We start from the raw sequence: 15,144 nt of genomic DNA on the forward strand, positions 1-15,144 counted from the left end.
CGAGTTTAACTGGATCATGTCAGAATCCTTATGACCTTTCTCTAGGTTTTTATTTCTAATTTTTTACAGGTCACTGTGCTCCTATAATTAATCTGCTTTGGGAAACCGGGTTTGAGGGGCATGAGCATTTTTGGTCAGCATGATCTTTGGACAGTCCTGGGATTTTAAAAGTCAGTGAAGGACCCCCAATTGTTTTTGATTTACATTTCAGAAAACTCAGCTCATGCTCTTTTTCCTTCTGAATAGAAACAGAAACATTAGGTTTTAGTGGTGAGAAGAATAATGAATGCAGGGAGATGATGTGTCTGATCGCTTTCTGTTCATAAAAATGTGGCCCACAGCCGTGGGGCCCTTATGGGTTCTCAAATGGCCCCAATTAGTATCTGTTGGGAGCATACTTGGACCCATGTGGAGAACTTGGAAATGCCACATTGTACTCCCCAGGTGATTTTGCCTCATTTTGCCTGTGAGTGGCACTTATAGGTGACACCAGAATGAGTTTTTGCATCTTTATAGATGTGTACATGATATATGTTTTCAGTATATATTAAATATATTGTTTTAGTCAACTTTTTCATCTCTGTGACCGAAAGACTTGACGAGAACAACACAGAGGAGGGAAAGTTTATTTGAGGCTCATGGTTTCAGAGGTCTCAGTCCGTAGATGGCTGACTCCATAGCTCTGGGCCCAAGGTGAGGCAGAACAACATGGTAGAAGGGCATGATGGAGAATAGCAGCTCAGAACATGGAAAACAGGAATCGGAAAGAGCTCTCCTCACCAGGGACAAACTACAAACCTCAAAGGCATGCCACCAAGTGACCTGCATCCTCCAGCCACACCTACCTGCCTACAGGTTATTAACTAGTTAATCCATAACAGAGGATTAATTCACCAATTAGGTTAAAGCTCTTATAACCCAATCATTTCACCTCTGAAAATTCTTGCATTGTCTCACCCATGAGCTGTTTTTTTTTTTTTTTCTTACAGCTTTGTGTTGTTAAGTAGTGGCCATACCATTACTCATATTTTCTGAATGTAAAAACAAGAGTCTTGGAAGCTGCTACAGCTTAATTAAAGGAAAACTGAAACAGAAGCCTAGAGCCTAGATTTTTTTTCTGACTCCCAGGCCCAGGCACTTCCTAAGACCCTACAATCTCTTGAGCCAATAGGATATTTGGCAAGATTTAGTCCCACCCGCCAGGATTTTTGTGCCTTACCATGTCTTCTACAACCTTCATCCTCTAATAAAAGAATTCCCTCAGGTCGAGAGCCACAGTGCATCCATTATTCCATGTAAATAATGGATCACAATGGACACCCACCTCCCGGGGTGTATGAATCCTCACAGAGGCCTAGGCGTCATTCCTCAGCCTCAGGAACAAGGACTCCGGGAGCCCTTACATGCCAGACATTGCCTGAGGCCCTGGGAATTCAACAGCTACCAACTCAGACAAATTATTTGCCTTTAGGGGGCTTACTGCATTCCACCAGCACTCTCAGTTTAATTGCAGAACAAAGCTCCCTTGGAATTTCAGGCAGCTCCTCTTCGTGGTCAGAAGACTTTCGCAGGAAGCAGCCTTCTCAGGCAGTTTGCATCCTGCCAAGCTTACTGCTGCTTACCCAGTCGATCACCTAATCTTTTTTCCTTTTTATGCTTCCATTGTTTCCCCTGTTAGACAGTACCATCCACACCCTCGCTGGGCATCTAAAGTCTCTCCCTGGGTGGCAACACTTGGTTATTTTCAAGGCTGATCTATATTTACCTACTTTCAGTTTTCTCTACCACCATAAAATATGAATGGATCAGAGCAGTCTGAGAATGAGAGATGGCCATGCACGTATAGCCTGCCAGGGACCCCAGAGCCCTTGCACCTGGGAGGAGAGAATGTGCAGCATTTCAAGTCCATCTGCTGTCATAATTAAGCATTCAAAGCCACATGCATGAAACCTTAACTTACAGGTCATATCATCATGAGTGAAATAAGGGTTGCTAATGCTAAACGACTGAGTTATGGAGATTTTATTGCTTCCGTTCTAACATTAATAAAACACAGGGCATACAAGAAAACAAAATGCCACTTGGCTTTCTTATTGTAATCAACAAGTCAGTACAAAGGAGACTGAGTTTATTGAACTCGAGATAAATTGGAAGGAGGAAATCAACTTACCGGTATAGAACCATCTAAAATCTCCAACTCTAGAAATAAATCTTTTTTTTTTCTTTTTTTGCAGAAAGTAAACCCCAAAAGGGTGTAACCTACCCATCAACTCTTACATATTCATCATCCAAAAGCCCAGATGCCAAAGCAGGCAAGTGTTCATTTGTGATTTAATCTAAACTTTCTGAGTTCGTAAACATAAGCAATATTGTGTTTTAGGAGATGGTGTCGAAATTAACATCTTAACTGGTCATGCCACACTGACTCTGGTGATATTTTACCCGATGCCAGAAGCATGGCACGGACATCAATGGGAGCAGACATCTGGGACTAAGGAGTGAAGGCTTAATTTTTTTGTTTTTACAATTTGAGATTGTCCCTTCGTTTGTGTCATTTTTATTTGGAGTGACTGCTGCCTTGAATTTCACTGCATTGCTGCTTTAGAAGATGACATGACATTCTGTCTGGAAATGTTCCCTGGCAACTAAAAGGAAAAAAGCCAGATTTACTTAGTATGAAATGAAGGGAGGAAGCAAAGAGAACGAGGTGGCTTCTGTGATAACAGCGAGCAGCTAATCTAAACAACCCCAGCCAAAATACATTGTCTGTAGGACTGTGCCCACCCAGCTTCCAAGGGAACAGCAAGACAAGGACAGGTAGACCTCAGGCCAAGGAATTCCTCTGTCCGTATTTCAGTGTTTAATCAAGAACTCATGTGCATGATCGTGGTCTGGGACCTGCCTTCTGGTGGGATTTGGTGTTTGCTCCCAGCAGCTTACAGGATGAGCTGATGTAGTTGAGGTTCTAGTCACGGATGTGGAGTGAACAGGTTTAAGAATGGCAGTGGAAGCTAGCATCTGCTGAGCACTCGCTGAATACCAGGCACTGCTCCAAGACCTGTACCTGATTGTTGCCTTTAATCACCCCAGACTACCATCTGCATGTACTATTCTTAGCCCTAATGTACAGTTCGAGAAAAATGCAGCACAGAGATGTTAAGTGATCTCGTTTTGCCAAACAGCTAGAAAGTAGCAGAGATGAGAGTTCAACCCAGACAGTCTGGCTCCAAAAACTCCTCCCTAAATCACTATCCTAGACTTTTCTTATTTTAATACCAGAATACAGAAACTCTCAATTTGACCAGCATTGACATACGAATAGGAATTTGTTGTTGTCTTCCTAGTTACTATATCTTTATATCATCTGTATCTTTAATGATGGTGGTGATCTAGATGTGGTTAGTTATAAGGATACAGCTCTTCTCCACCCCAATCTACAAGCTGCCAGTCTTATGGACCATTTCTGAGATATCACCTGTCCTTTTTGGGTGTGGACACAGGGAAGAGGAACAGATGACAGAGACATCTTTAAGAGGTGTGTCCTGTTGTCTCCCCTAGCCCACAACTTCTACTCACATAGTGATTTTCTGAGTAGTTGAAGTGTGTGGGGCACAGGGGTACTGTCCATCTGTCCTAGACCTTCTCATTGGGCCCCCACCCCTTTCTCCCACCCCTGGAAATCCACACTTGTACACAGCAGTGAAATAAGGGTTGCTATTTCTGGGCAGCCCCTGAACACGAGCTCTGGGAATTGTGGGGTTCCCTTTGATCCCCTTTGAGGTCTGAGAACTGTGGGATAGAGTGAGGTCACCTTCCTCTTCTTCACATTTAAGGACTGCTGGCCTAGGATACTCCAGGTGCCCTCTCGTCCCCTTCTTGAAGATCCTAGAGCAGAGTGAATCCCCATGTTCAAGTAAGCCCCTAACCTCAGGAACCACAGGTCAAGCACTTCCTCTTTTTACCCCAAAGGGTAGACTATTTCTAGACGCCCAGGATACTCTCCTAAAAGCCTGCCAAGTCTGCTTCTGCAGCGCGTAAGCAGGGCCTGTGGCTGCTGAGCCTCAGGGAGAGGGCAGGAAGTGAGATGCCCGGCTCCCCCCCACCCCTGCACATAGATGAGTGACTCTTGCGGCACCTTCTTCTGTATGGGGAGGACAAAATATGAAGGAAGGGAGGGAATATTCTCTTGCCCTGAATACTGCACTCCCCACAACCTGGCTACCAAGCCCTCCCTCTTCTGGACCTTTCCTTCTGCTCACTGGCCTAGAGAGAGGAGGGGTTGGTGATTGCACAGATGGTACTGCAATGGCCCAGCGTAGGGGAAGTTCAGGGATACATCTTCTCATTTAGGAAGGGGTCATTCCGCCCTTCCGGCTCAATTCTAAAAAATGGGAAGGGTCTCACACAACCTCTATGATTCCTCTATGAACTGAGTACTTTCTCTAGTGCCACCTACGGTACAATAACCCTGGGACAGAGTACCAGTAACTTCCCCTTTTTCAGATAAGGAAACTGGCCCTTAGAGAGGTTCAGTAACTTGCCCAAGGGCATTGTCCTAACTGGCCCATACTCTGATTGTATCACCTGGTAACAGGTAAAGTTGTGGAGGGAGAGAGAGGAATTATAAACAAGGGATGCCTGGTGTTATAGAATGCATTTGGTTTCTATGTTCAGAGCAGAGATCATTTCCAAAAACTTTTCCATCTACCCCAGCACTGTGGCCAAGCTTAACACCATCCACTCCTAGCAAGTGCTTGTTCCCTATGTCTGTTGTTAACATTCCGGAGAAGTGCAGGTGGGCCTGGGTACTCATTTTGAAATTGGCTGCTCTGTAAATTCATAAACTAGCAAATGCCAAAGTTAAAACAGTCATTGCTTTGTCACTTGTCCCTTTACCAAGCCATTTCAACTTTCTGTTTCAGTTTCACCGAGTATTACTATCAGCTCCTTATCACTAGATGACCAGTCTCAAGATTTACGTTCATCCCTTCATTCATTCACACAGTAACCCCATATTAAGCACCTGCAGTGTTCCAGACCCTGCGCTAAATAATAATAAGCATTTCAACCTAAAAGGGAGGCTTGGGGTCCTGCCTGGTTTCAAGATAGAGGGACCTCAGGCTTTAAAAAAAAAATCATCTTATGCCCGCCATGGAGTAGGTTTTTACCAATTCAAATAAAAAATTCCAGTGAGAATCACAAAAGAGTGCCCCTCGTGTTGGTGCTTTGCCTTAAACGATTAAATTCCTTTAGAAACTGGCTGAAGCAGAAGGGATGGAGACCATTCAGGACCCAGCATGCCCACGTAAAATGCTTCCTTGCCTCTCCAAGAATGTGAGTTAACAGGTAAATCAGGTTAGGACGACCCCCAAAAGCATAACAACCTTCTTCTGTGGAAAATTATCTCACTTGAAAAATAGAAGGCATCTTGATTTGCCTGGTGCAGCTCATGCTGAGGACAGACAGTACCTGAGATTTACATGCTGTTCCCCCAGGCAGTTAGCAAGCATCAGGCAGGCAACTGTTATTTGGCCAGAGCTTCCATCTACTCTGAGCTAAATAAAATCAGGTAAGTGTTCATTTGTAGAAATTTACAAAAAAAATAAAAATAAAAATAAAAGGACACTCCTGGTACTATAGCAAGAAAAGGGAAAGTAAATCTTTATTTGAAGCTACTGAGCAAGACAGCCAGAAACCGCCCCATGCCCACCCCCTGCCCAGCTCCTCTGGCCAAATGCTAAGGCCCTCACCTGGAAGAAAGCCAAACTGAAGGTTATTGCAGTAAGTTTGACTTTCTAGGAACCTCTTCCCTCACTGCCCAAACCTACCCACTAAGGCCACTCCTTACCCTCTCATAGAAGACAATAGCTTTGTGAGATCTCAAAGGGCTCTGGGTCACCTCTAATGAAAACCACATCTAGGGATCCTAAACCTTCCCAAGACTTGCCTCCCACTTTCTCCCCCTTCTATGGAAAAAGGAGGCAGAGAGGAGGCATCGACTTGGAATCAAATACATAGAGTCCAAATCTTGGCTCTGCTACCTATGTGTCCATGTGAGCCTAAATGCATTTCTTGACCTCTTGGAAAACTTGTTCCTTATCTCAAAAATAGGAATACTTCAATCAACTTCCTGGATCATGATAAATATTAAATGTGTATGTTTGTGTAAAAGAGGACTTTGAAATGTGGCAAATGGTAGGTGCTCAATGAATAGTGCATTTCCTGCCCTCATATCTAACCCTGAGGCATGGGATGAGTTAGTGATAGGAAGAACCAAATCTTCCCCCAGCACTCTTATCTCCAGACATTGCTGCTAAACCAGCTACTGGCTTCAGGCTTCTGACCTCTGTCTCCTTCACTTCACCTCATATCTGACACCTAGTGAGAACACTGTTTTCCACCAGCAGAGGGGGAGACTTAGTATGGGGATAAATGTCAGCTACTGCCACTTATGGGATTTCTGCCATGTGTCAAGCATGGTGTGCATGTGCCCCCTATAGACTTGACCTCTAATTATGACAACAACCTTCCCAGGTAGGTATGACCATGCCCATGGCACAGCAAAAGGAACCAGGCTCAGAAAGCTATAGTGGCAGGGCTGGTAGGGAGAGCCCAGAGTGGAGCCTGGTCCTGGCTATGATTCCCAAATCAGAATCCCAGGCCCACCTCAGATTCAGTGAGTTGACATCTCTGTGAACAGCTCCCTAAAGTCTGCCTTCATAACACCTCCACGGTGACTCTGCTGAGGGGCCAGGTGTAGGAAGGAGCTCTCTGGGGCTGTTCTTGATTATGTCCAAAAGAATAGAACATTAAGAGTCTAAGGGAAGTTTTGAAAAGCTTTCCCATGAACATCTTTGAAACTTTGAAGAGAGACCAAGTATCTGAGATTATGTGGAAAGAAAAAAACTATTTCATGGGTTTTACTTCAAATTGCTCAAAAAGAATCTGGTTCCATGAAGAATTCCCTTTGGACCAGATTAAGCACTGTGTTCGTAAGGCTGGGGCAGGGAAAGTGACTTTCTCTGTCTCTCTCTCTTAAAGCGAGTTCAGATCTGTGAAGGGGAGCAGGCAGAAACAGCTCATGGAAGACCGGAGAGATGGCCATGTTGGTTGAATTTACAAAATGTTTGACAGCACCTGCGTCCTAAGTGCAGCAATGGCTGTCCCCAGGATATTTTACTTCTCTCTAGCAAACCATTATGAGCACACCAATAAGGATAGGGTATTCTAAAGCCTTGGAATTAGCCAATGGTGTACCAAAAAAAAAAGAAAAAAGAAAATTTTTGTTTTTAATATGCAATAACTTTTAAAATGTTCACTATTTGCTAGTTGAAGTTTTATTTTTAGTATACTGTAGATTAATTAAGTTTTTTACATATTTACAGCTTATTTACATATTTCTCTTCAAATTAATTCTTATATCCTATTTCCTAAAGTGTACAAGCAATTCTGTTATATGGCTTTTCCCTGGATGAAGAAGGTTAAACCCGGGCCAGCATCTCCCTAAAGAGGCATCAATGCCTGTTAGCATTTTCCTGAGTGTAAGACAGGGGAATGTTCCGGAGAAAATAAAAACTTCCCTAGACTTGTTCTGGAAGCTCAGACCCTTTAAGGTAATGGAAATGTCATAAATCAGGCAGGTTTGGTCCTGCTTGAGAATGGCCTGAAGACTAGAAGGCAAGCTGACCCCCCAAGGTGGCCTCCAACTCTTTAGTGACTTGTCTGGCACAGTGTACAGACAGATTTAAAGGAGACCAACTATTAGCAACCATCAAGGTGAATGAGGGATTTGCTTCCTGCCTTGACTGGCTAATGCCTGCCAGAGTGGACTGAATGGCTGAATTCCAGGTTCACTCTTTGCTTACTGCCCTTCCTGGTCAGTGATGGAATTCTCAAGAAAGTGACAGTGTCAGAGTGGAGAAAGGAGCAGGTGCTGGTGCCGGGCAATGGATCTGAACACCCACCAAAAGTTTGTCCATAGGACTATGGTTCTGACGCTACTTTCCCAGGATGCTGTGCAATCTACAATGTTGAACAAGAGTGAAGAGTGAGTGAGATGATTCCCACGAAGAGGGACATTTCTGACATTTTCATTACCTTGTCTGCCTGATTTATGACATTTCCATTACTCTTGTCTCAGATGCAACCCCCCTTGGCCTACTGTTCCATGTACCAAAAAAGTGCTTCATCCCTAGGCAGAGTGAAGGCTGGAGCCAGGATACTGTGGCAGGACAAAATATGCTCTGCATTCCCCAAAGACCCTCGTCCTGACCACTGGAAACTGTGAATATTTTCTCATATGTTGTAATGTGATTGAGGATCTTGAGATGGCGAAATTACCCTGGAATACCTGGGTAGGCCCTAAAAGCCATCATATGCACACGTGTCAAGGGGAGGCAGAGGGAGATAATTCCATACCCATAAAGGAGAAGGTTATGTGAAGATGAGGCTGAGAAATAATTGAGGCTGCTAGGCTTGAAGAGGACAAAAGCCAAGGAAGGCCAGCCACCAGGTGAAACAGGACAAGGCAAGAAACACATTGAATCCTCTACCCTCCCTGAGGGAGCTCAGCACTGCAGATGCCTTGAATTTGGCCCACTGATACTGATTTTGGACTTCTGGCCTCCAGAACTTTGAGAGAATGAATTTGGTTTTGTAAGCCACCAAGTTTGAGATGTTTTCTTATAGCAGTCCTAAGACACCAAAGATAGAGATACAGAAGCTGGCATACCCCACTGGGGCCCACAGGCACACAGAACTGTACCAGGACTGAGGTGCTATTGACCTTACAGGGCATCTCGTTCTAGGTTCTCAAGATAGTCCCCAATACTCAATGGGTAGCCACTTTTCCTCTTCCTCTGAACCTTCAGAGATCCCCTCAGGGCAACCAGATCACTAATGAACTGAGACTTGCTATATGGCAGAGCTTCAAATTGTGGAAGCATTCCAAGTCATCACAGTTTAGAAGACGAATCTAGATGCTCCTTTACCATGGAGTCAGTTCATTACCCGTTTTTATAGACCAGGAAACTGGGGCCCAGAGGAGTTAGTTAACTGGTAATGAACCAACTTAAACTAGAACAGCTAGAATGCAATCTCTAAGAGTAAGTCATAGAGTACACAAACCCTCTTCATGGTGCCTGGCAAATTAATTTGGCAACTAATCATGTTCTGCAATGTCTATGTTGCTATACTGTTTAACTGTCAGTTAAGTATATTGTTGTTATTTGGTCTTTGGTTTGTTGGTTGGCCTATTGCTCTGAGATTGAACATTCCTTTAAGCAGGAATTGCAGGCTGTTTGTCTAGATTTCCCCCTGCACAGCAGCCAGCACAGGTCTCTGCTCATAGCGAGTGTTCAGTGAACATTTATTTGATTTCTAGTCCTCCAAGAGCCTATAGACTCTTGCAGGCCCTGGTATATAATTCCATTTCCTTACAGGCGAGACCACAAAAGCCTATCAAAGGCCATCTGCTCCAGGGACAACTGCACAGCCAGTCACCCTGATGCAGATTCTGGCTATGCCAGCAGCTGAGGTCACCCACGCCACATTGCCAAAGCCATTCCCATTTGCAACCTCTGCCACCAGCAGCCCCAGACCTCAGCCTGTGGGCCACGGGAGCTGGGAAATGGGTGAGTAGGTGAACCATGTGTTGCTGTGTACTAGAAGAGTAGGCTTTGGGGTCTTCAGAGTAACAGCTCTTTCTGAACATTGATATGTAGGGCTCAGCCCCCACCTCTTCAGCCAGGCAAGTGGAGAGCAGCTGAGACCTGCACCAGGAGTTGGTATGTGGTTCTGTCTTCCCATAATCAAACTAGGACTACTTTTACAGTGCTTTCAAAGGTAGGATATTACATGAAACTGGCCTATTACAAAAACCCTAATTTCTCCAAAAGCTCTTTTAAAGGGATTCTTGGTTTCTATGTAACTATTGTTGGGTTACTGGTTTTTGGTGTGGTTTGGTTTGGTTTCGGTACTGGGGATTGAACCCAGGGTATATTGCCACTGAGCTACATTTCCAGCCTCCACCCCCCTCCTTTTTTTTTTTTTTTTAATTTTGATACAGGGTCTCACTAAGTAGCTGAGGCTGGCCTTGAACTTGCCATCTTCCTGCCTCAGTCTCTCCAATTGCTGAGAATATAGGCATGCACTACTGCACCTGGCTGGGTTTTGGTATTTTTAAGAGGCAAATGGTTTATAGCTGGAAGTCTTCAAATATTGGCGGGGGGGGAATCTTGAGGAAGAGTCAAATAGTTGAAATTTTTTGTTCCTGTCCTAATTTCTTTTTATCTGACCACTTTTATCTGTTGCTTAAATCATGTTTTAGATTTTATCAAAGAGCAGCATCACATCAACAGGGCCTTAAAACTCGTCTGATAATCCAATCTCAAGTTTCTACATAGGCTTACATCAGCACTGCTAATAGGTACCTATCTCATCTCAAAGAGTTTCTGGTGGGGGTTGGGGGATTCCACAGCTGGAATTCTATTGTCCTGAGAATTTTTTTTCTGAGTATTTCCCACCAATGCCACTTTTTCCTTCTAGGAAGAAATCCCCAGAACTTGTTATTTTCAGCCTGACCTCAAGCTTCCAATCATGACTGCCGTGTAGCCTGGCCCTTCCCTGTTCCCTGGCAGACCCCCGCTGTCTATCCATCTTTTGATTTAACACAAGGTGAATCAACACTTTCAATGTGTTGGGCACTTTTCCAAGCAACTTACAGAATAACCTATGGAATCCTTAGCAACCTGTAAAGTAAATATATTACTTCTTAATTGAAGTATTAACTGTATTAATGAGGAAATCGAGGAATAGGGTAGTTAGGAAACTGGCTCCAAGTCACAGGGCAAAGAATAGCGAAGCAGGAATTCAAAGTCCAGCAGCCTGGGTCCCCTCTGATTCCCCTTGCTGGAGGAGGCATCCCAAACACCAGGGCCCAGGCAGAGCACACCTGGACATGATGGGATGTCCAGATTAGAGAGTGCTAGACCTGCCCAACTTCTTCGGCAACTAATAAATGGCAGGATGCACACTGTCCATACATTCCAAGGGCCAGGCACACTGCTTACATTGTTTTAGTCTTCTCAACAACTCTATGAGACAGGGATTATTATGATTCTATTTTATAGAAGACTCGTGGAAAAAGCTGTGGTATAAAGTTTCCAAATCAGAATATCATAAAAATAATTTTTGAAGTTTTGAAATATACCAGACAACACCTACCCACCATCTTATTGTGACTTAATTGAGGCAACACAAGCAAAAGAGAAATAGAAAGGAGGCCAGGTGACCCAAGGCTAACAGAGGTCCCATAGCTAGTTTTTCTTTTTATAATTTCAGGCTCTTGACTTTAGAGTCCTTAATGCTTTCAAAAATGTCTGGGTATCTGAATAAGCTGTTCCTGTGCCTCTTAGAGGATGTCAATTCTTACATAACACATATAATTAAACATGTGGCATATTTACTTGGGAACACTGGGAGCAAGTTGGGCTGGCCTTGTGGAAAATCTCAAGAAACTTGAAGTAGTGGCTCCCAGCCTGGCAAAGCTTCATTATTCCTGGCTTGGGACAGGAGCATTGGACATCAGCCTCCTAGCCCATCAATGTTCCTTCTTTGAACTTGCCCAGCACCCACTTTCATACTGACTACACACTGCTGGAAGAATCCTCAGAGCAAGCATGTGTGCATCATGCACCACGATGGTCAAGTTGTATTGCCTACTCAAAGAGTGTTCTGTAAGCATAAAAGTAGTAAAAAAAGAAAAAAATGGGTGTTTAATGGGTGTTTTCAATGACTGCTTTATTGAGATACTGTTCTCATACCATAATTTTCTCACTTATTTTCAGTGTATATTTTTATAGAGTTGTGTGATCATCACTACAGTCAATTCTAGAACATTCTCATCTCCCCAAAAAACTCCACACCCGTGAACAGTCACTCACCATTTCCCCTAAACCACTCCCCCCAGCCCCAGGTTCATATTTGCTGTGATACTGTAGCCCAACTATATCAAATATTTAGTATTTAGATAACTCCCTTTTTTGCTTCAAATGAGTTGAAAATACTTTACCAATGATAAGAAATTTCGTCAAGCTTCTGATAGTGAGTTGCTGTTATTGTATTTATTAAGAGATTTTTTTTTCATATATGTGTGTGTGTGTCTGCAGTCAAAATGATCTAAAAATGGTTGTGGATGGATTACTCAAGCAAATCTTTGTTTACTTATTCACTTAAGAAATATTTATTGGGGCTGGGGTTGTGGCTCAGCCGTATAGCGCTCACCTAGCACATGTGAGACACTGGGTTTGATCCTCAGCACCACACAAAAATAAATAAATTAAATAAAAGTGTGTGTGCGTGTGTGTGTGTGTGTGTGTATGAAAGAAATATTTATTGAGCAAGGCATGGTGACACATGACTAATCTCAGTGACTCAAGAGGCTGAGGCAGGAAGATTGCAAGTTCCAGGCCAGCCTCAGCAACTTAGCAAGACACTGTCTCAAATTTTAAAAAAACATAAAAAGGGCTGGGGATATAGTTCAGTGAGTGCCCCTGGGTTTAATCCCCAGTACCTGAGAGAGAGAGAGAGAGAGAGAGAGAGAGATGTTGAATGTTTGTTCTAGGACATTGGGCACATCCCACTAAGATATCTGCAGCAAGTCACGTCAGCTTAAGACACCTGACAAGTGTGTAGCTAGAACAGGAGCTACCTGAGTTTAAGATCTGTGAGTCATTTTTGCCCTACAATAGGTCAAAAGCAGCCTCTCATCAAGACATGTAAACTTGGAAGGAGGCTGGTGGAGAGTAGAAACTTGGAAGCCGATGGACGGGGGCTCTCCTAGCTCAAGAAGTGAAGCCAAACTAACTGGAATGTCTCAAAAAAAAAGAAAAAAGAAAGAAAGAGAAAGAGAGAGAAAAGAAAAAGTGAGACTGAGACTCAAAAAGTCAAAGGTCATATGTTTTCTCTTGTATGTGGCAGCTAGAGTGAAAAATGTGAAAAGGCTTGGGGGCATCTCATGAAAATAGAAGGAAGGCAACAGAGGAAAGGAAGGGGATCGTGGGCAGGAAGGAAGAGAGGGGGAGAGGAGGTATCAGGGAATGAAACCAACCAAATTATGTTCTGTGCATGTACAGATACATCACAGGGAATCCCACTATTATGTGTAATTATAATGCACCAATTTTTAAAAAATTTAAAGGTGAGGCTGGACACATTGCAGCCACTTCACTGACCCATGAATATGCAAACCAAACAAAAGAGAAAGAGTAAGGGAGCCAAGAGCCAGGGTGACAGAGACTTCTTACAGGGGCAGAACTGAGGCTGTTCCTCCTGGGAGAGGTCAAGGATGGAACTGGTATCCCTGGAAGCCAAACAGCCACCATGCTGCATCCCAGAGCCAGAGGGAGCAGCCTAAAAAGCAGATCCAAAGTTATGCTTAGGAAAGAGTTCTGGGAAATATAGAAAGTCCCTCCAGGCCCCCCTGTAGGGTCAGGTGAACACTTCACAGGCTTAGAAGGTGGAGTGGCTGCCCTTTAAGTACTGTTTTTCCATTTCAAGACCTGCGTGCCTAGGTTGCCTCAGCTGATCTAGCCAGTCTATCCCAACCACCAATATACCAGAAAGGGGAGGAAGAGTGCAGCCTAGTGGCAAAGCACTGCAATGGCATGACCCTTTGTTCCACCCGCTGGACAAGGGCAACCAGGAAGAGCAAACCAGGAAATTGGGAAAGGGAGAGCCTAGTCCTTCCACATACTATTTCCCTTCTCACCGACATTTCTCTCACCTGTGAAATTTATTTTCCCCAAAGTGTCTGGAGAAAGTTTTTCTTAAAATCCAGTCTTTCAAAAGTAAGGGGGGGAAAAAAAACAAAAATAAGCATTTCAAAAGAAAAATGGGGAAAGGTCATGGCCAGGCAAACTTCAGTAGAACTGCAAATGGCTCCTAAATGTATTTTTTAAAAGATGTTCAACCTTCACTAAGAACCAAATGAGTGCAAATTAAATAGCAAAATGCCACTCTTCCCTCAATTTGCACTACAAACTGATAATCCACAGCTTGCTGCAGAGTGTGGAGAAATGACCCCGTAGTCACACTTCCAAAAATATGATATCCTAAGGTAATTATTAGCCAAGGGTGAAAAGAATCATGGACACAGATGTTGTTCATAATAGAAAAATAAATGGAGATGATTTAATTATCCATCATTAGAAGCTCGGTTAAAGTTACCACACAGCTGTGAAAATGTTGCTGCAAATGTGCGCATACTGACATGAAAAGTCTGCTCTATCCAGAATGTTCAGTCAAGGAAGCAGGAGACAAGGCAACATGGGGGTCCCTCTCCCATTCTTGTAAATGTGTGTTGGAGGTGAGAATGAAGGCAGAGAAAAAAACTCTACATACCAAAATTGTATGCCAGAAACTGCTGGAGAGAGAATAAAAGAGGATTTCTTACTATGCATAGTACATAATTTTTTTACAAGCCTATCTTATCTTTATGATTAGAAAACAAAACAAAACTACTTTGACTTCATGTCAAATCATTGGAACAAAAACAAACAAAAAAAGAGTCAAATTTTTGACTGTGGATAGATCCAGTTCTAAGAGAAATTGATATTTTTCCCTGACCCCTTCTATCTTTCTGTCTATAAAACATGGTTGTTTCCCTCTGCGGGCTCTTACGTGGCCTCCTTTTCCACAACAGGGGCTTTGCATTTCTCTTTATAGAATCCTTCATCTCCCTACTCCCTTTTAAAATCTTGCTTCAGAGAAACTGCCCAGTAAATAATGAGTGCTAAAGTATATTTGATTCTCTCATGGAGTAATTAAGGATAACCATTGTGTACCTCTAAAAATGACTGAAAGCTAATGCTATTTGCATCAATACCATGTTAATGCAGTTTAGGCAAATTGCTAAATGTTAAGTGACATTTCTATTGAAGGATTACTTTAACCTCCCCACAAGTGGCACAGTCGAGAATTATTTTAAGAATAAAGGATAAATAAATATGGCACTTTAGTAAAAGAAACTTACTTTGACAAGTGTAAAATACAAGGGTTATTAGTACCTGGAATTTCCAGTCAGTGTTTTGAGCTAAATCCATTTTCTTCTTTTTTTTTTCCCCCATTTCAATGTCTCCTGCAGGG

The 15,144-nt window shown here is 43.2% G+C and overlaps 1 protein-coding gene across 2 annotated transcripts in view; it reads left to right on the forward strand.

Moving 5' to 3' along the window:
- The window catches only part of Vit (vitrin), a 113,081-nt gene that overhangs the window by 62,908 nt on the left and 35,029 nt on the right, over positions 1-15,144 (forward strand). For both annotated transcript variants that reach the window (XM_046441708.2, XM_046441709.2), the window contains exons 6-7: positions 2,235-2,312; positions 9,441-9,632. In XM_046441708.2, the coding sequence (XP_046297664.1) occupies positions 2,235-2,312; positions 9,441-9,632 (270 nt within the window). The remainder of the gene's footprint in view (positions 1-2,234; positions 2,313-9,440; positions 9,633-15,144) is intronic.

Source organism: Marmota monax, unplaced genomic scaffold (genome assembly GCF_021218885.2).
Source record: "Marmota monax isolate L192 unplaced genomic scaffold, Marmota_monax_Labrador192_F-V1.1 WCK01_AAM20220418_F8-fsc00010, whole genome shotgun sequence".
Lineage (NCBI taxonomy): Eukaryota > Metazoa > Chordata > Mammalia > Rodentia > Sciuridae > Marmota > Marmota monax.